Source organism: Lagopus leucura, unplaced genomic scaffold (assembly GCF_019238085.1).
Source record: "Lagopus leucura isolate 7727_CA_CO unplaced genomic scaffold, USGS_WTPT01 Super-Scaffold_100040, whole genome shotgun sequence".
NCBI classification, from domain to species: Eukaryota; Metazoa; Chordata; class Aves; order Galliformes; family Phasianidae; genus Lagopus; species Lagopus leucura.
In genome coordinates, this window is record NW_024962289.1 from 4,200,031 (window position 1) to 4,220,674 (window position 20,644).

General features: G+C 47.7%; 1 protein-coding gene across 1 annotated transcript in view; it reads right to left on the reverse strand.

Moving 5' to 3' along the window:
- Window positions 1-20,644, reverse strand: part of DNAH9 (dynein axonemal heavy chain 9) — a 190,824-nt gene that overhangs the window by 101,920 nt on the left and 68,260 nt on the right. Inside the window, exons 42-47 of the mRNA XM_042883918.1 lie at window positions 11,948-12,109; window positions 9,921-10,117; window positions 7,347-7,509; window positions 5,645-5,768; window positions 3,527-3,669; window positions 1,902-2,063 (exon numbers count right to left, since the gene is read on the reverse strand). Coding sequence (XP_042739852.1) covers window positions 1,902-2,063; window positions 3,527-3,669; window positions 5,645-5,768; window positions 7,347-7,509; window positions 9,921-10,117; window positions 11,948-12,109 — 951 coding nt within the window. The remainder of the gene's footprint in view (window positions 1-1,901; window positions 2,064-3,526; window positions 3,670-5,644; window positions 5,769-7,346; window positions 7,510-9,920; window positions 10,118-11,947; window positions 12,110-20,644) is intronic.

Sequence of the window (20,644 nt, forward strand, 5' to 3'; positions counted from 1 at the left end):
CCCACCTGGGGTGACAACCCAAGTGGTGGGTCAGCTCCCACCTGGGGGGATGCCCACAACAGTGGTTCAGCTGCCACCTGGGGTGGTCCCTCAAGTTGTGGGTCAGCTGCCCTCTGGGGTGATGCCCCAAGTCGTGGGTCAGCTCCCACCTGCGGGGAAGCCCCCAGCAGCGGGTAAGCGACCACGTGGGAGGAAGGCCCCAGCTGTGGGCAAGCGGCCACGTGGGGGGAAGCCCCCAACCGTGGGTCAGCTCCCACCTCAGGGGGTGCCACCCATTGTGGTTCAGCTCACTCCTGAGGGGCTGCTCACTGTTTTGGGACATCTCCCACCTGGGGGGCAGCAGTTACCCCTGCTCTTGCTCCTACCCGGGGGCATGAAGCCAGGTATGCCTCCCCCCAATGCCCCTGCCCACTGCTGGGATCACCCCCTGGTGGCAGGGACCATGCAGCCCCAGCAGCCGATGGGGCAGCAGCCCGGGGCCGCGTTGCGTGGGCAGCCCCCGCAGCCCGCAGGCAGCTGCCCGCTGCAGGCTGCCAGCCAGCCCGGCCCCTCCACTGTCCTCCAAGGACCTCCGGTGCGGCAGCGGGTGCGCCTCGTGCCCGGCACCCTGCCCACCATCTTAGAGCAGCCCGAGGAGCCAGAGGACCAGGGGCAGCCAGCACCCATCGGCGTCTGCCCCCATCCCAACGCGGCTCCGCTCAGCTGCAGCATTGCAGCACTGGAATCAGCTGGTGAGTTTGGGGGCTGCAGAGCGGGCGGCAGGCTGGCCGCACCGGGTGGCTGTGGGAAAGATGGCATTGCCTTACGGCGCATTTTCTTGCTTTCCAGCAGCGACAACCAGCTCCGACATCCCGGAGGACATCACCGACATCGGTGACCTCCTGGCTTGGATGAACAGCGGTGAGTTTGGGGGCAGCAGAGCTGGCGGGGGAGTGTTTGCACCCATTTGGTGTGGGAAAGCTGGCCTCAACCCTGTGGCGATTTTCTTCCTCTTCCAGAAGTGGCACCCAAAGAGGTCCCGGACAACATCCCGGGCATGGATGAGGACGCGACCGAGTGCCCAGCCCCTGCCTGCACCCCCAGCGGGCACCAGCAGAGCGCTGGCAGCATCCGAGCCACCAAGAGGAAGCTGCCGCGGAGCCAGGATGCTCCAGAACAAAAGCGCTCGCGCTAGGCGAAGCTGGGTGGGCTCAGCCAACATGGGAACATCGGCAGAAACCGGCCCACGTGGTGCAGCAGGAGACACGGCCGCAGCAGGAGACACAGCCAACAAATAAGGCTACCTGTAGCCCTGGGCTCCTCGCCGGCCCTCGCACAGAGCAGCGGCAGTGCTCCAGGGCCACCGGCACCGGCCCCAGCCCAACCCCTCCAAACCTGGGCTGTCCACCAACAACACCTTGGACGGCGACAGTGTGGGACTCTATCAGATTATGTTATGTTATGTTATTTTATGTTCAATTACATTAAATTATTTAAATTATTCAATGTGTCATATTCACTTTGCTACGACGACCTGCAGTTGTTTACGCAGCACCAACCCCCCCCCAGAGCCCAGCCCAGAGCCACATGCAGCCTGGCCTTGAATGCCTCCAGGGATGGGGCATCCACAGCCTCCTTGGGCAACCTGTTCCAGTGCCTCACCACCCTGTGTAAAAAACTTCCTCCAATCTGAACCCAACCTGAACCTCCCCGTCTCACTTTAAAACCATTCCCCTTGTCCTATCACCATCCACCCTTGTAAACAGTTTCCCCTCCTGACGAAGTGCTTGGTTATTTTCTGCACTGATTTGTACGCTGTCTTTTTGTCCAGCAAGGCAATCATCTCACTGACTGTACCATCAGTGCACAGAACTTATGACCATGGCTCACGCTGCTCTGTGAGGGCTGGATGAGGTGCTCACCTCCACGCTGCCCATCTCTCGCAGGAAGCGCAGGCTGACAGACTCGAGGGCTTCCTGTGGCCACTCCTGGAACCAGTCAATGGCCGTGCAGCTCACGATGGCGGGGAACCTCCTGCTGCGGGCCCGCAGCTTGTTGCCAACAGGCGAAAAACACAACGCAACCTGAGGGGCCCAAGCAGAGACAGGTTGAGAGGCAGGGCCACAAGCTGAAGCTCAGCTCAGCCCCAAGGTCCCGGGAGCCGAGGCCCAGCTCAGGTGTGCAGCCCAACCTGGGCTCCTCCAGTTATTCCAAAAAGCAAATCTCATGCCAACACCTCAGGTTTCAGTAACCTCAATCCCTGAGCTTTTGCACTTGATGCCAATGAAAAGGCATAATCTGGCAGTAAACATGTTTTCTACTCTGCAATTAAAACAAGCAGTGATTTCCAGCAAGGCCTAGGCACTGATGGCTCCATCAGCTTTCTGTGCAGAGCACAATGATGTCACTCAATGCCGGAGACAAAAAAGAGTACTTCCCATCCATCTGCTTTAACGCAGCATTAAGGAGAAGGGCAGACAAGGAAAAGCAATCAGTCTCCATGAAATCACATTCACAGTGCCCTTTTAGCTTACCTGAAGAGTAATGCCCTCCCTCTGTCCTTAATGCTACTATTCTTCTTGTAACTATACAGAGGGAGGGGCACTAGGCAGAAGACAACCAAGGTGCCTGAAGACATACAAAACAGCCTTAGAGCCTGTCAAAAATTCCCCTCCACACTGACAGAGGGGCTGGATTCCTTCTCCTTGGGCAAATATATTGCAGCATGATCCCCAAATTTTCTCCTCAAATTCAACTTTCTGCTTGTTCCTGATCCTAAACACATGCCCACCTACATCAAAAAGGGAACAGGGTACCCCACTTCAGTGAGCATGTTCCTCCAACACAAAGCAGGCACTAAAGAAGAAGGATTGGTATTCACCAAGCAAAGGTCAAGTCTTTACTCTCTCTCCACCCCTTCAATTTGGGATCCCAGCACTGTACAGTTCTATAGATGGGCAAATACTTCCTGGAGAAGTCCAACCCCTTCTTGCAGTGTACTTTCTCTACATGCTCAACATACCTAAAAGTCCAAAAACTGTTTTGGGATATCAGGAAGTATTTATAGGGGAAGAGCTGGGAATATGTGCAGCAGTTGAATAAATCTTGTGTCTCACGTCCCACTCAGTTCCCAGCACTCTGGTTTTAAGATAACGTTTTTTAAATTCTTCTGGCTACAGACTGTCAACAACGTGAAGGCAGATCCCCCGTGCAACTTTTCCAAGCAGTAAGACTTAGTCCTGATGCACCCCAGCTAAACCCCTGGTGCACTGCTTTGAAAATGGAAAGGCTGGTCCTACTCAGCTCCTGAAAGTGACAACATACAAGTCCCATAGTGCTGTCTCACACCCAAAAAGTGATGAGTACAGACAGCGAATTGTATGCTTCAGTACTTGCTCAGAGAATCATGGTTCACATCACGAACAGGCAAAAAAGCCTTTCAGGCTGCAGGCTGCTGTCCCTACAATGTAGCCCAAAGGATTTCCAACACTTGGAACTGCACTGACGTCGATGGGGAGGACCCAAGCTCCCACAGCCACTGTCTCACCTTCAGCTGCCGTCGAACACGCTCTATGAAGAACTTCCAGCAAGTCTCTCTGGAGTCCACCAGGCCCTGACCTTTGACTTCATTCCTCACACTGCTGATGATGTTTTCAACTTCATCATCCGGGAAGAGATCAGGGATTTCACCTAGAAGAAAAGGGTACATGCTGGTTTGCGGGGCTGCATTTTGTTGCAGCCTTAGAGCTAAGTGAAGCAGCTGCTTCCCTTCCCAGAGAAAAGTCATCACATCAGGCGCCCATGAGCCCCAGCAGCAGGGAGGTGGCACCGAAGGTTGCTCTGCTGAAAAATAAACATTTGTGAGAGCCAACTCTCTTATACAAGCCCACAGTAAGCAAATGTGGAATAGAGTCAGAGTACAGAAAGCCCATTTCTTTCTAATTAACAGTGCTGATTTGATTACAAATAATAATAAAAATAATCAAATCCCTATTATGCGTTACACAATAATGAATTCTTTTTAGCATTACAAATGAATTTGAGACTTGTACGATTTCTACAGAACTTCATTTGCCATATACAGAACTTTCAAATAAGCCCCATGCCACTAAAACCTTCTAAAAGATAAAGTCTTAGAAGTTCACAGTTATACAACTGATTGCCCAAAATGTACCCAGACTTCTTTGTTAGTGGCTCTTCAGTTTGCCACTTTTCACTTCCTTTCTGGCATCTGATTTGATTGAAATCATCATTATTGAAAGAGACACCATCAATATGAGCATTCACCAGCTAGGAGAATATAAATCAGTAGATTTTAGATTATAATATATATTATAATACATATAGTCTTCTAGTTTCTTCGGTGAAGAAGTAAGAAAATGCAATCGTGTAGATAACAGCGAGCTGCCAGAGAGCTCAGCACAGCCCTGGTAGCTCCAGCCTGTGTTACAGAGAGGCAAGGTCCCTGCACAGTCACCTCTTCAGTGCAGCTCCAATTCTGTGCTGCAGTTGTGAGCCTAGAAAAAGAATCCACTCTGTCCTATTTTCCCACAAAGCAACCACAAAAAAACCGCACTACTTTTCAAAGGAGCCGTAAAATGACCTCAGCAACTCAACTGAAGTCTGCTCCTTGCTTCAGGACATTGCAGAGCTTCATCTTGTGTCAGGGAGATGCTTGTGTAATCTGCAGCAGGCAATGAGACAGTGGGAACTTCTCGTCGCCCTCCACAGCATCCCCTGTCCTTACACCTGGTTATGAATTCATTACAGGCAGGACTTGTTTGCTGCTCCATCTGGCCAATTTATAGTCACATATGGTGACTCTGGAGTTACTCACAAACTCTCAGCCCCCTGTGCTGCCGACTCTGCACCCTCACCATCCACAGAGGTCACCTGAACCAGCTGTACCTTCTTATTCTGACTCATAAACAAGGCAACAAGTGGCACGCAGTTATGGCAGTGATTTACGGGGGTGCCTGGGGAATGATCCCTCCCCGGGTTCCCTTGCACCATCACGGTGACACCTGTGCTGCTCCAAAGTGCACCATCACTGCAGTGCAGCCTGCGAGGGGAGGACTCAGGGCACACACTCGTGCCACGTTCTGCAAGGAAATGAGGCTTTTACATGGAGACAATTCTGCAAATTGTTGCAAGCAGCAAATGAAAAACTTAAACGCATCCCGAAAAAATGAAGAAGAAAATGACTGGAATGGGATAAGCAGCCATGTGACACCCACAGATAGGGTGATCAGTGGCTTCAGCATCATCCACCAACTCACAGATGCTTCAGTCAAGTGTTCTACCCAGAAGCAATCTTGTTTTATCAGACACTTAGAAAGTGGATGCACGGCATCCATAGGTCAAACTCCTCCTCTTCTGATACGTTCCTTTGGCTCTGTCCTCAGCTGCAATATCACAAGAGATAACATAACATCCACAGGCAGCATACCATAAAAGAACAGGAAAAACAAGGTTAGGAGACATCAGAGAGAAAAAATCTACCAGATGGAGTGCATCCTCAATAATGACACCTGAGTGCTGCATTTAGTTCAGATTTTGGCCAACATATCTTCTAATTTGCTTCATATACTGCCCTTCAGCATGCCCTACAGATGAGCAAATTTACAGTGAAAAAGAGGAGAAGTAAAAGCTAGATGAGATATACCTGATGCTAACAAGTCGTTTACCAGCACCAAGAACTGTTCGTCAGCCACCTGCACGTCGGTCATCAGGAACACAGTGCCTATGCTCTTCACACCAGCTTTCACGTACAGGTTTGCCAGGTCTGCCTGGAGGTTGAAAAGCAAGTGGACTTAGGGGTTGTCCTTGTGCAAAACATGGGCTAGGTGCCATCCTTCAATTCCTGCCCCTCTAAGCAGCACACAGGACATACAGGGCTGCCCAGAACAGCACACCAGCCACCACTCCAGAAACTTCTGGAAATTCAGCAAGCAACTACACTTCTTCTAAAAGAATAATTTGCTCCATTAATCACCAGATATTTGGATTGGATCAGTTGTAACAGCAGGGTGGGCCAACAGCAGACAGGGTGATCTGTCACCATCCTGCTTTTCCACAGATGAGAAACAAACAAACAAACAAACAAACCTTCACCCTTCATAAATTCTTTGAAAATGAATACAGAGTGAAGGGAACATCAAATTACCTTCCACCTCTGCAGACAGAGAAGCATTGAGGTGCTTTGAAAACACATTTTTTAATGTTGAGATCAAGCTACATTTCTAGCTGAGAGAGTAGGCTTCCTAAATAAGTAGGCAGGGTGGAGCTACAAAATCCCATGAGTGAGGCTGAAAACACAGAAGGGAGATGAAAACAGGCGGGACAGCTTGGTGTGACATAAAGAAAACAACTTGTTCACAACCACAGGTTATCCAAAGGAAGATGGTGGCACTACAGACAGTCCTGTAACTGCTGTGGTATAAATCTTGGCCTTCCAACTGCTGCAGCCCCTTCTGAAGTCCCAGAGTTAATGATGTTTCAGGAACTTAATGTACTGATCAGGAAGCAAAGAGCTGGAGAGAAGCAGAGGACCAGCCCAGCCACCGCTCTGATCTGATGATGCAGAAAAAGCCAGGCCTGGTCAGTTCCAATTTGCAGAGCTTGGAAAACTGGTAAGCAACCAGGAAAGCCTGTGTTAGGATGGGAAGACACCAGCTGTGTTCCGTGCTTTGCCAATGGCACTCGCTACCCTGAGATAGGACTCACTGTCCTGTCCGTGATGGGGAAGGAACCCAGGATCCACCAGCTATCACCTCTAGCAGGCAGAGCAGACTGCAGTTATTGTGGTGATTTTTACAACGTTTGTAAAGAGACTTATTTTGTCAGAAACTAATGGACTTCTAAAACTTCTTTTCACTGAAGTTTTTCAGTGTTGACTTCTAACTCTTAAGCTCATTGGCCTCTATGTATCCTCTGTATCTCTGACTATGATCTAGGAGCTCTGCTTCTCCCCTTTCCTGCTCCCTTTCCACTTCCAAATCACTCCAGATTTCACTGCTCAGCTAATTACTAGGTCTTGTTTGGTCATAATAAATAATCAGAACTTTTCTGCTCCTTTACATTTTCCACTCATTGAACAACAAGATGTGGATGGGTCCAGCAACACTGCCAATATAAAACCTTGGGCTGGAGTGCTGCCAGTCCTGGCCAGCTCACAGAATGGCAGGGGACAGCAGATCAGCCCGTATCTCTGTGCAGACACACTTCAACAAGATACCTGGTGATGAATTTCTTCTCTCTGCAGTCCGACACCACGGTGGGAGCTCTTCCATCTTCCCTGCTCAGTATTTAGCACAACCACGTTTGCCGGCTAAGTTCTGCTTTTTACAGCCTTAAAAGTCACCTACCTTCAGGTCAGGGATCCCATAGCCTTTCCTCAGAGTGATCTGGAAGACCTCCAGAGAGCTGATGAAGGCTGCCAGCCTGGTCAGGCTCTGCTTGCCGCTGCCGCCCACGCCGACCAAGAGCGCGTTTCCTCTGGGGGACTCCAGGATACGGTTGATGCGGCAACTAAATTGAAGCATACGAAATCTCTCTTTAATAAGAGTATTTTTCTTTTTCTCTGCCCACTGCTTTCCCATACATATTTTATTCACTAAGAAATTGTATTCTGAAAGGGATGAAAAATGTCACTAAGAGACGTGTCAGCAATCCCAATCTCCGCCGAGACCTGCACAAAGGACACGGCTGATAGAAGAAGTTTGGTGGCAATTGAAAAGAAATTGGTGGCAATTTGGACTGCGTCCAGTTCTTATTCTAGCTGCCAAGTCCTAATGGACAGAAATCAGTAAAAAAAGATAAAAGTCCGGCCGTCTTTGAGAGGAAAAGCACATTCCATGGATGTGCAAAGACCGGAGCAAAGTTCAAGGATCTGATGCAACTCTCCATAGGTTCATCTTCACAAAGCATTTGGAGCCCGTGTCCAGATGAGGCATCCTGCTATGCCATGAAACCTATTTGTATATGACTACCATGGCATAAATCCTATCCAGAAAAAGCAGTTTGTTTTGTACTTAACCAAACGGCACTACTTAAGAGCAAGATTTTCTCATTCTTAAGAATGAACTCGTATTATTTCCTGGTCTGTTCACTTGTCCCGAGAGTCCCATGGTCAACTCTGCAGGTTTCTGATGTATTCTCTTGAAGCAAAAGATGACATCCCCACTTGTCGAAACTCTAAGGAGAGTTTCAGGACCTACCTGTGAAACACACTGTCCTGTGTATTAAACACAACTCCCCTCCTCACACCACCACCTTTATTGAGCTCATTTAAATTGAGTATCTTCCTACACTAACCTGCATTAATTTTTTTAAACAAGGCTGTGAGAAATACCACAGTGCTTTATTGCACCTAGAAAAGCAATCCAGTCTGTGCAGACAGCTTCAGCACTCCCAGTTTCAGCTCTCCAAGCAATGTGCACTGCAGGGCTGTGTGCTCCGTGAACAGGCACGATGAGCCATGGACGTGACAGATAGCTGACCCCCACCACCTTACGTAAATTCAGCCCATAAACTTTTGTTTCTTTTTTTTTTCCTCCTGAAATGAAATCTTCCAGCAAATTCAAGTTGAAATTTGTAAATATTTGGGATGGATTGAATATTGTGTTTCTGCAACACGTGATTTCCAAATGAAAGGAATAAACTTCACCCAATCTCAACAAAATCATGCTGAGTACTCAATCCTTGCTTTCCTATTTATTCAAAATATTTACTGGAAGGATAACATTAAATGTTATCACAAATCACAGTTTAGCATACAGGAAGGACAAGATTAACACTACTGTCACCTTCCTGGAAACAGAAACACCCATGGACACCCAGGTGAGTATGGCTCATTAATACAAAGGAGTAAAAGCCCACAGTACAGGGAAAATCTGCCAGAGCACAGCGCCAGCACACTACAGTGCAAGAATAACGGGATGCTCTGCTCTCAGAACAGAAACAGTGAAGTGGCAAGTTAAAAAGCTTTAACACCAAATATATATATGCTATATATAAAATTGCCAGGAGATTGACTTCATTAAGTTGCCTTGTCCAGAGAGAATTGAAATCATATGCACTGATGTGCAGCAGGAGAGCGGCAGCCTCCTGGCTCAGACACACAGACCTGCAGCTCTGGAGATAATGCCTTCAGAAAGAAAACAAAAACCACTTAAAACATGGATTTATACCAGAGATCCCCTCTTCTCAAGCAGCCAAGAGCCAGATCTGCATTTCTGCACAGAGAAATGAGGCTCTGTCTCGACTCGGATCCATAGAAAGCATTCAGATGATTTTTGAAAACCAAAGGTACGTCTCCCTATCTGCACCAAGACATCTAAGTGGATTCATAACCACAAACTGAAGACCTGCTATTTTCATAGAATTCCACATTTGACTTCCATCTGGACCTCCAGGTGCCTAAATGCAAGTGAGATTTAAAAAAAAAATGAAAATAGCTCAAATACCTGAAAGCATTTAAACTGATAGGCTGACCATACATAACATCACTCCATGTGCATTTGAAAATGCCAGAAAGAAACTGTGTAAATATGGTTCTAAATCAGCTGGGAAAGCATTTAGGGAAATCCCAAAGCTGGCTTTGAAGTAAAGGCCCACAAAAATAACAAAGTGCTTGAACACCATCTCATTCATTAAATGGCCACACAGTATGCAGAACAGGGAGGGCTGAGGACACCACACAGGTAACCAGAATCTAAAATAACCACCAGCATGCAACACCCCATCTCCCAGCCCCCGGAATCCTCACGGTTTCCCCCGTCACCTGCAGAGAAGTGCAATATTTGTGCAGGATGCATCAAGTGGGGCTTCTGCACACCTCCTGCTCCATCAGCTGCAAGTAAAGATACCGACAACTCTACAGAAGCAATCTGTGCAGATAAGTGCTATGAGGAAACTATAAAACCAGAAAATCCCCTTACACGTGGCACATGGCATCCTCAAACAGCACCAGGTTCATGGCAGGATTGACTTCATTGTAGCTGTCCAAGGCTTCCACAAGGGTCTGGTTCAACTCCTCCCAGGTTGGAACAGGCCCATAGCTAGGTTCACCGATGCCTTTAGCAAAATGGCAATAAACATTCATCTGCTTGGTCTGCTCTAAGGTCTCCTCAATGTCCTGCCAGAGAAACATACACATATGTATGTAACAAATGAAGAAATAAAAACACAGCTCTCTGCCATCTTTCTAAGTACAGTTACCTAGCAAATGTCTTTTAATACCCATGTAGTTGCACCTGCGTGTTAGAAAAGGTTAAAGAGAGCAAGAGGGAAAAAGGAGTAAAGAAAAAAAGCTCCAATAATGATAGCCTTCACTCTCACAACTTTTTGGAACTCATGAAAACTCAACCCATTGCCATAGGAAAACATGGCCACCAGGAAAGCTCTGCAGCCTCAGCCCTAACATAGAATCATTTAGGGCAGAAGAGACCTTCAAGATCATCACGACCAGCCTGGCATAAAGGAAGCTTTGGGCAAGAAAAAAAAACCCAACACTTTGGACCCCATTAGCATGCTTTAGAGTGGAAAAAGAGGGCTTGTGCTCTGCAAGGGCTTTGGAGTCTTCAGCTCAGGACCTGGATCCTAAAGCGGTGCTTTAATCTATCAAAATGGGCATTTCATCCCCAAAAGAGATTTCATGCCCTGAATATCAGCCTTTGGTCCCTGCAGTGTGGCTTTGGGCACTAGAAAGGAAGCTCTGGGCACTGAAATGAGGCGTTGGGCCCTCACAGTGGTGGTGGCTGGTGGACAGGAGAGGAATTGGCTGTCAAAGGAGATTTTGAGCTCTAAAATTCAGACCTTGGCCTCTAGAGCAAAGCTTTGTCCCATCAGAGAATGTGCACATCAAAAGGAAGCTTTGTGCCCTAAAATTAATGCTTTATGCCCTAAAATAAGACTCCAGTTCTGAAAAAATAAGGCTGTAGGTGATGAAGCAATGGCTCTGGATCCCAAGTACAGGCTCTAGGCCTGGAAAATAAGGGTTAGGCACCAAAGGCTGAGGCTGTAGTCTACAAAATCGAGCCTCTGACTCCTGTTCGTACGTTTTCTAGCCTACAAGAGATAGCAGAGCACAGAGCTTTATGAGATCGTGACTTAAAAAGGAAGAGTTGTTCCTTAAAATGTGGTTCTGTACACAGAATGAGCCAATGAGGATTTGAACCCTAAGAATGAACCTCAAACCCAAGCTCTGGGACCTGAAAAAGGGACTTGGAACCTGAAATTGGAAGAGTGGCCATATGCCTTATTCACATCACTGCTTTTCAGCAGTACGTACGTTTGTAATCAGCTGCTCTCAAAGATGAAGCACAGAAAAAGAAAAAAATCATCAAAAATCTCTGATGTGCACCTTGAGAATTGCAATCACTTCCATAGAACCAGCCTGGTGCATTAGTTCCACAAAAACCAAGGTCAAATATCCCCTAGTTTTATGGTTTTGTTGCTCTTTTTCTTCTTCTTTTTTTTATTTTTTTTTTTTTTTTTCATTTTAATAAATACATATATTAAAGATTTTGCAACTTACATACATTAACTCTATTACATATTTTGTAAGCAGCCAAAGACAATTCCTCTTCACTCAGTGTGGCCCAGGCAAGCCAACAGGTTGGACATCCATGCATGAAGTGTCTGATTCCCCTTTGCTCCCATTCAGAGCAGGGAGATGTGACCCTTCTCCTGCTTGTGCAAGTGAGACTCAAAGCACTTAAATAAATCAATGAACTCAGTTCACAGAGCCCAAATCTCCTCTTCCCAAGAACCTTATGGGTGAATCACAACACTGGCAGCCCAGAACATGGATGACAGATGTTGCTCCTGGGCTCCTGCCGGAAGCATTGCCCTCCAGGCAAGCAAGAGGCGAGCAGACTGAGTCAAACTCTGTTCTCCCGAGGAATTTGACTTTTCTTGTGAGTTACCACATGTTACTCTCAGGGTTACGAACCTCAACACTTACGTCATAGCATTTCTTCGCCATCTCCAGCTGGATTTTATCAAAGGTACCATAATCCTTTTCTTCAACCATCTTATCCCGGTACACCCGGTTTGACTCATGCAGGTAGAGCTTTACCAGGTCGTGGGGTTGCTTCAGACATTCGGGGTTTGAAAACAGAAGACCCTGCGGGGATCAAAGACAGTCAGGAAACCCCAGACAACCCTGCAAAACACTCAGGGACTGACCTTACTGCCAGCATCCAAACTACCAAAACCACAACAGGGCTGTAAATGTAGATTTATTATAGCAACCTGCACCCGAACTTCTGAATAAGCCCCTACTCAACAGCCTCTGCAGAATGTGCCCTTTGTCACCTTACATTTCCTAAAGCAGTTTATATTCACTGTATTTATTTTGAGAATCCAGACAGCATCCCCAGTGCGGCCTGGTTGTGCTGGTGGTCCTGATCTCAGCATCAGAGAGCATGGAGAGCCAGGTGCCAGCCCAGATGGGTCCCCCACACCCCCACAGAATTCTGTGGGTGCTTCTTCAACAGGAAAAAGTAATTTGGAAATGTTAGTTGTGATGATTTTTTAAAAATCAATTAATTTTAATTAGGTGCATTCTGCCTACAGGAAATATGAGTTGCTGTCTGCTTATCACGGTATGTTTACCATGAACTCTATTAAAATGCATAAAAGAACTATATTTCAAAGAGGTGTCTCCTATAACTAAGCCTATTAACAGCACACAAGGCTTTCAATAGCATGAATTAAGCAGACAGCATTTATTCCTAACATCTAATTATTTACACATAAAATAGAAAATGCATTAAAATCAATGTAAAGTGTTCCCTCTCATCTCACTGGCCCGTGACTCAAATCATTTGGGTTTCCTATTTGTCATTACAGCTGCCAAATCGTTATTTTATTTATTTCTGGAACAAAATGAGTGAGAGAACAGCTGACAACTTGAGAAGAGAAAAGGCAAAAGGTGCAACCCATCAAGCTGTAAACTGATGTGAAAAAATATCTATCACTCAGACTCTTGAAATACACCTCAAGCCACAGAGGATATTGTCTTGACGCAAGCACACATTGAGACCATGTAAGAGAGCAGAATATTCACACTTTGCTGCTCTTTAATGAATTTATTAACTTAATATCCAAACTTCTCCCCTTTCCTCACTTTGCAGAACAGCCCCTCACTGCTCTCCTGGGCAGCACTGCCATCCCAGCTGGCACACTCAGCTGCTGCCCCAGGGGATGCTCCGAGCCCTCACTGTGCAGGCCATAAGGGCTGGCACATGGAGAGCTGTGGCCATGGGTTGCTGCGGCTGTGGTGCCAACAAAGCCACAAAGGGTGGAAGGGTGATCTCTGGCTCTTTGCCCTGACAGTGCAAGCTTTACCTATCTGGCCGCTGAGCTGTATGCCAGCCAAACCTTTCAGCTCCTGATCCTCCACATTGAGGACAGGACGTGGCAAGGAAGCTCCTGGCACACAGAGGCTTCTCCACACAATGATACCAAATATCACAGCCCTCAAGATAAAAGGCAGAACGGTGGAACAGCCTCTGCTCAGACCCCTGCCCACCAGGACCCCCACCCTGCAATGGAGTCCTGACCCAGGAAGAGCCACCCCATAGCTGAGAGCCATTTCACAAACATCACTTTAGCAAAATGCCACAAGTCAGCCACGAAAGACATTTTCATGCAATACATCTTCCTCCATCTCTAAGGTCAGGTGCCATAGAGTTTATTTGGAATCACTCACAAATAAAAGGATTGCTCATTTTCCAGATAGAGCTGCAAGGCTCTGGCACTGCCCTGCACCACACAGCTGAAGGATATTTGGTCCTGGAGCAGATCTCTGGAGTAGGCATTCAGAGTCAAATGGTCTGATGGTGCAGTGGAGAGAGGCATTTTCTTTCTCTTTGCACCCTAACTTGTTCCCAAACATATATGTGGAGAAGATGCATGCTCCATCTTCACGTGGATATATATTACACACAGGCAAAATAGAAGCAGGAGAGGCTTCTGCATATACAGGACAACCCTAGGGAAGTCAAAGCTTTTGTTTGCACTCTAGTTTCTAGGACAAAACAAAAACCACATGTATAGGGAAGCTGAATGTTTCATTAAAAAAACAAACAAACAAAAAAAATACACACAAAAAACCCCACTCACCACATCATAATTCTTGCAAAACCTCCAAGACTACAGCGACTGTCCAAAAATTAGGATCTAAAGAAGTGCAGCCTGAATTCTGGACATTGGGCTTTCCAAGTTGTTCATTCTTTTCCCTTCCCCAGCTCTGCACCCTGCAATGCTCCCTCCCAGCAGGCTGAGTTGCTGCTGGTGCTGCTCTGGACATGTGAAGGGAGGGATGTGAAGCACAAAAGGGCGGCTGTTGGCTCAGCTTCTGCATGCTGGGCAGGGAAAGTGCAGAGGTAAATGTGAGGAGGGATCTAAGAGGCTCCCATAGATTAGGAGGTGACAAAGCACGAGGTTTCCCAATTATATAGATAAATAAATCACTTTTTTTTCCCTTTGCAGTCTGAACAGCACTTAAAGTAGTAAAGTGCAGCGCAGTGACCCCTTGGAGACCTCCTGCTCACCTCCCTCCTGCCAATACTCCTGGGGCACAATCATGTCACAACAGTGACATGAAAACAGTGACAAACCTGGCATTACCACAAGCAAAATGTGAGCCAGCAATCCTACTTAAGGTATACCAGTTTCTAAGCATGCTACTGGAGAGGACTGATGAGGGCCCAAGCCACCAGCTTATATTCTATTGTGTGATGCTGCATTTGATGGGGCAGCCTGGAAGCACCCACCAGTGTTCAGATCTCTCCCAGGAAAAGAAATCATAGAACCACAGCATGGCTTGGGTTGGAAGGGACCTTAAAGACAACCCAGTTCCAATGCCTTGCTGTGGGCAGGGCTGCCACCCACCAGATCAGAAATGGAACAAAGAGCAAGACAGAGGGGAAGGGAGCTCTAAAACCAGACTGGCTCAGAGCACGCTAGGAGACAGAAGAGCATCTGAGATGGATCAGCAAAGCAAACCTTCCGAGTTGCAAACATGGGCCCAGATGATCCTAACCAAAACCACGGCCATGCCAGCTGTGCCAGACCAGGGAACACAGAGGTGCCACCTCCACCACTCCCCCACACCAAGCAGAGGGAAATCTGCTGCAGCCCACATGAAGGCGCAGCTGAGCTGGGAACCACTGCTGTCATCACGTTGGCAGGCAGAGGGACGCCATCTCTTTTCAGCTGCCATGACCTTAATGTGACATGCTGCTTGAAAATCTGGTTAGAAAAGGGAAAAAGCAAAATACAACCCTGCTGAGTCTATGGTTATTTTACGGAGATGACAGATACAATTTAGAGCGTAATACCATGGTAACCCTCTCAGAAGGGAAAGAAAGACAGCAACAGGGCTTCCTCTGGTGTAAACCAGCAGGGAATTCATTTTTAAAAAGCATAATCTACCACTCCATCACTGCAGAGACCTGCCTTCTTTAATCAAGGGTAAATTGCCTTGAGCGTACCAATCAATTTAACTCTGCAGTGCACGGTGGGAACCAGAGCATGAAAAGGTGCTACAGAAACACAAGGGAAAGTAGCATCGAACTTTAACCACAGATGCACCTCCCAGAGGGGGAAAGGAACAGATAATGATGATGAACCCAGATTAACTCAGATTATAGAGGATTGAAAAGTGATCCTACCCCTTCAACGGTAACACCAGCAACAGCAAATGACAGTTTGAGGTCAAGGAGCCAGGGCTGCAATTCCTGCAGCTCTCACCCGATCCTGGTCCCTCTCCAGCCTCTGCTTGCCCCTCACTCTGTACAGCCACTGCCAGCCTCTCCTGAGCACCAGCAGCTAGGTGTGATAGTAAAAGTAAGCTGTTTATTACAGCTAGGTTTCACAGTGCTTGGTGAGCCTTCTGTAATTTTACAAAATGAGTGCCCGGGGGACCACAGATTTCAAAGCTCCATGTCTTTCTTCTGAACAGCAGAGAGGGGCATCCCACAGCCCAGACCCTACTGTCTTTGCAGGTCATCAGTGACGTGAAAGTGAGGAGAAATTGTCCCTGGTTGTTGCTTCTTTCTCCCCTCAGCCCCCCCGTTTCCCCCCACTGCAGTCTCTAGCTCCCTGGAGACCTGTTCCCTTCTGGCTGGGCACACATCCACCCTGCCCCAGTGTCGCACAGGGAAGACTGGCTGACTTCCGCAAGGGACGGCAGCCCAGGTTTCATCCTACAGCCCTTGGGCAGCTGATGCTGGAGAAGCAGCAGCATCACTGAGTACAGTACTGGGGCAACTGGGGTTGTTCTGCTGAATGTCAAGCCCAGAGACAAAAATAAAGTGAGGACAGGGGATAAAATCCCACGCCATAGGAATATGTGGGATTCCCCACATATATTTTCACCCAGAGGGTGGTGACACTCTGCCGAGGTCACAGGTTGCCCAAGGAGGCTGTGGATGCCCCATCCCTGCAGGCATTCAAGGCCAGGCTGGATGTGGCTCCGGCAGCCTGGTCTGCTGGTTGGCGACCTGCACACAGCAGGGGGTTGGAGCTGGATGATCATTGTGGGCCTGTTCAACCCAGGCTATTTTATGATTCTATGGTTCCCCTGACCTTCCCAAGTCAACAGAACAAGATGTTTCATTTCAGGGGACTTCAGGGCTGGTTTCAGTTTGAGATTAAGGCATTCAAACTGAGACATAGGTATCTATATGTGCCCTGGGTGCCATTTAAATCTATGGATACCTCTTCCATATCCAATGGAGCCTAGACAGCAGCAAAGCTCAAGCCATCCACATGGGGTAGGCCAGGCATGCCCAACCCACGGCCTGCATGCTCTCCCCATGGCCACCGCTGCCCTGTGCCATCATGGCAGCCCTTCCCCTCAGCACCAACCAAACCACGCTGAGCCATGAGCCCACATGAGCTGAGCCCAGGGAACGCGTCAGTATCACAACAGGGTCACACAGCCCACTGGTTTCATGTTTTTGTTGATCTCTTCTGTGTATGTTGTAATTATTATTATTTTTTTTTGTTACTTTGTACACATTAACTAAAGTATATATTAATGAGGGCTGCTCCAAAAGTAATGCCTACTATTACACCCTATTGGCCCATGACATCAGAGACAGACGCTGGTGGGTTGGCAGGAGAGGTTGAACTTTCCCACCAATATCCCACTCTATGTTGTTGCCATGTGACACACGGCAGAAGGGCACTCTGACACAACAGCATCTGACACAGAAGTATAGATGAAGCAAAGGTGTGGAACTAAATTCCTCCACGTGGAAAAAATGGCACCCACTGACGTTCACTGACACTGAATAGTTGCAGAGACCAACCAGAGGATGTGAGCACAGTGAGGCAGTGGTGGCGCCTTACAGCAGTGGCACAGTGACAGTGGGCCACCCCTGCTGCTGCAGACTGTTATAAGCATGGCATGCAGGCTCTTGTTCACTGCTGGCAAAAATGCATAGTAATGGTGGCATGTGGAATAGCAGTGTTTGCTAGATGAGAATTTGCTCAGTGTTAGTGTGGTCTTTGTATCTGTTGTCATTTCCATGGAAATAAATAGGAGGCATTATTTTTGGAGTAACCTACATGTATGTGGCCTGACACAACTGCTCCTCATTCAATGAGGTCCAGGGAAGCCCAAAGGTTGGACACCCAAGGGGCAGGCAAATAAAGCAGAGGAAGGCACCTGGGACTGAGGTGGAGTTTCCTGAAGCACCAGATCCCCACACCTGAGCAGCCACACGAAATCAGCCCTGACCTGGCAGCTTGGGGAGCAGGGCTGCACACCCCAGCACTGGATTGACCTAGTTATCCTCACGTGCCTGGATGTGTGCCTCAATCTGGAGCCAATCCCCACCTCAGATCTGCACAGCATCAGTTTCCTTATCTGCCTGGCCAGACCATGCTGGTGTTCTGCTATTATTTGGGGTGGACACCTTCTGGAGTCACCTACAGCTGCCACCCAGCCACGCAGGCCAGAAGGTAATGGGTACAGGAGGAAGGACACAGAAGCAACAAGTTCCCATATCCGCCTGTCAAAAGAATCACAGAATCGCTCAGGTTGGAAAAAACCTTAAAACTCGTTGATTCCAACCACGACCTACCCAAACTACCTAACAGCCCTCCACTAAATCCTCTCCACTAAATTCTCTGCTAAATTCTCTCTAGCCCTTCTCTTGTTGTTGACTTATTTATAAAAATATTTTTTGTTTACCTTAGTGGCCAAGTTCAGGCTTTAGCTTTTCTAATTTTCTCCCTGCACAGCTTTACTGCATACCTGTAAATCATCATAATTAGCTCACCCACTCTTCCAAAGACCATAAACTTTCCTTTCATTCTTGAGATCCAGCCATAGGTCTCTGTTCAGCCAGTTCAGCCTCCTTGCCCATCGGCTCATCTTCCGTGATGTGGTGATGGTCAGCTCCTGCACCTTTAAAATAACTTCCTTAAAGCATTCCCAGCCTTCCTGGGCTCCCAAGCTCTCCAAAACTACCTCCCAAGGGACCCTCTCAACCTTGGTCCTAAAGAGGTTAAAGTCTGCCCTCCAGAAGTTCAAGGTGGCAGTTCTGCTGACTCCCCTCCGTGGTTCAGCAAAGATCAAGAATCCAGCATCTCACGATCACTGCGCCCCAGACGGCCTCCAACCTTTACATCCCCCACAAGACTTTCTCTGTTAACAAACAGCAGGTCCAGGATTTTGCCTTCCCTCATTGGCTCTCTCACCAGCTGTGTCAGGAAGTTATTTCCCACACACTCTAGGAACCTCCAGGACTGTTTCCTATCTGCTGTATTATAAATCCAGCTGATGTCTGGGAAGTTGAAGTCCCCACAAGAACAAGAGGGAGTGACCTTGACACCTCACCCAACTGTTTATAAGGTGTCCTGTCCACCTCTTCATCCTGGTTAGGTGGCCTGTAAGACTCCCACAATAATATCAGTCTTATTGGCCTTCGCTTTTATTCTGACCCATCAGCTCTCAACCCTATCATCACCATCATTAATTTTCACACATTCACATTCTTTCTTAACATAGAGGGCTACACCACCGCCTTTCCTGCCTAGCCTGTCTCTCTTGAAAAGCTGGTAGCCATCCATCACAGCACTCCAACTGCGTGAATCATTCCACCACAGTTCTGTGATGGCAACCATATCATAGCCTTCTGACTGCAAACGGCCTCCAGCTCCTCCTGTTTATTACCCATGCTGCACGCATTAGTGTAAAGGCACCCGAGCTCCTTTCGAGTAGCAGTAGCCCTAATACCCTCATGACCACACTCAGGTGTTTCCACAGCCACCAACCTCACACCAACCCTCGTGTTCTTCCTTCAAAAGGGTGAGTCGTCACCAAGACACAAGACTGTGGATCTTGCTAGCACAGCCCTCTCCTACAAGCGCTGCGACGTTACATGCAGGCTCTGTTCTAGTGACCCCAGTTACCTCCCACCCCCTTTGTACCTAGTTTAAAGCCCTATGAATGAACCCACAAATGAAAAGGTATTTTGCTGACTGTTGCTTTGGGGTAGTTTTCTTTTTTTGTGTAACACTCACATGCATGCAAGGTTCAAACCCAATCATTTTTCATTAGCTGCAACAATTAAGGCACAGGCTCCTAGAGTGTTTGTAATGAGACAATTAGCACAGGGCTCCTTGTCATAAGAGCTGTCAGGCAGTTTTGACAAAGGGAATCAAGCTGGGTTTGCAAGGCCTTACTGTTTAGGTACAATATTAATATCTATTATGGTATGATAATGACAGAGCCATCGGACAAACTGCAAACGGAGCCCCTGTTAACCACCTGTGCAGAACCAGCAATAACACAGCACACAGGCAGCAAGTTCCACTGCTGCAATTTGCATATGTTTTGTGCCTTTAACAGCTATCATTGGCTGCGTGTATAATTACAGCATAGCTGGTATAACAACAATCCCCGAGTGCCTTCTATATATGCAGCTATTACATTATATATCCTGCTAACACATCCACTGTTTGATCATTTGTCCGGGATTAAAAGGCATTACACACTGACCTACAGGCATTACATATGCTGATTCTCTCCTTCCCCAAAGGCTAAGGAAACTCAGGCAGCCCTGCTTTTCTTCTTTGTCTGAGGTGTTTTTTCATTCTGCTTTATTTTTGCACCAGGGGCTGTGACCAAACAGCAGACAGCAAGGTGGGTAGAGAACTGGCTGAACCAGCAGGCTCCAATGTCACTGTTATCAGATCTACCTGGAGGCCAAGCAGCAGCAGTGAGCCCAGGGTGGGACTGGGGGAGCAGAGAGGTACTACACCATGAGAGGCAGGAGAAAAGCTGCAGTTCAATCCACATGCAGGGGAAGACAGAGAAATGGGTTTGTTCAGGGTGGGGAAAAGGCCAAGGGGAACCCTCCTGCTGTCTGTGACCAGCTAACAGACAACATAGAGAGGACTGAGTATTATTTCCTTTGGAAGTACGTAGCGAAAGGATGAGAAGCACAAACACTTCACAGCAGACTGAGTTTAACAGTACAGCGATGGCCATGGTGGCTGTGGGATCTTCAGTGCAGGGAACTCTGAAGTTGGTCCTGCTCGAGTCAGACAAGAGACCTCCTATGGTCATTTCAGAGCTAAACTACAAGATATAGCGAATGTGTATCAACATTATTATATAAACACAAGGAAATGC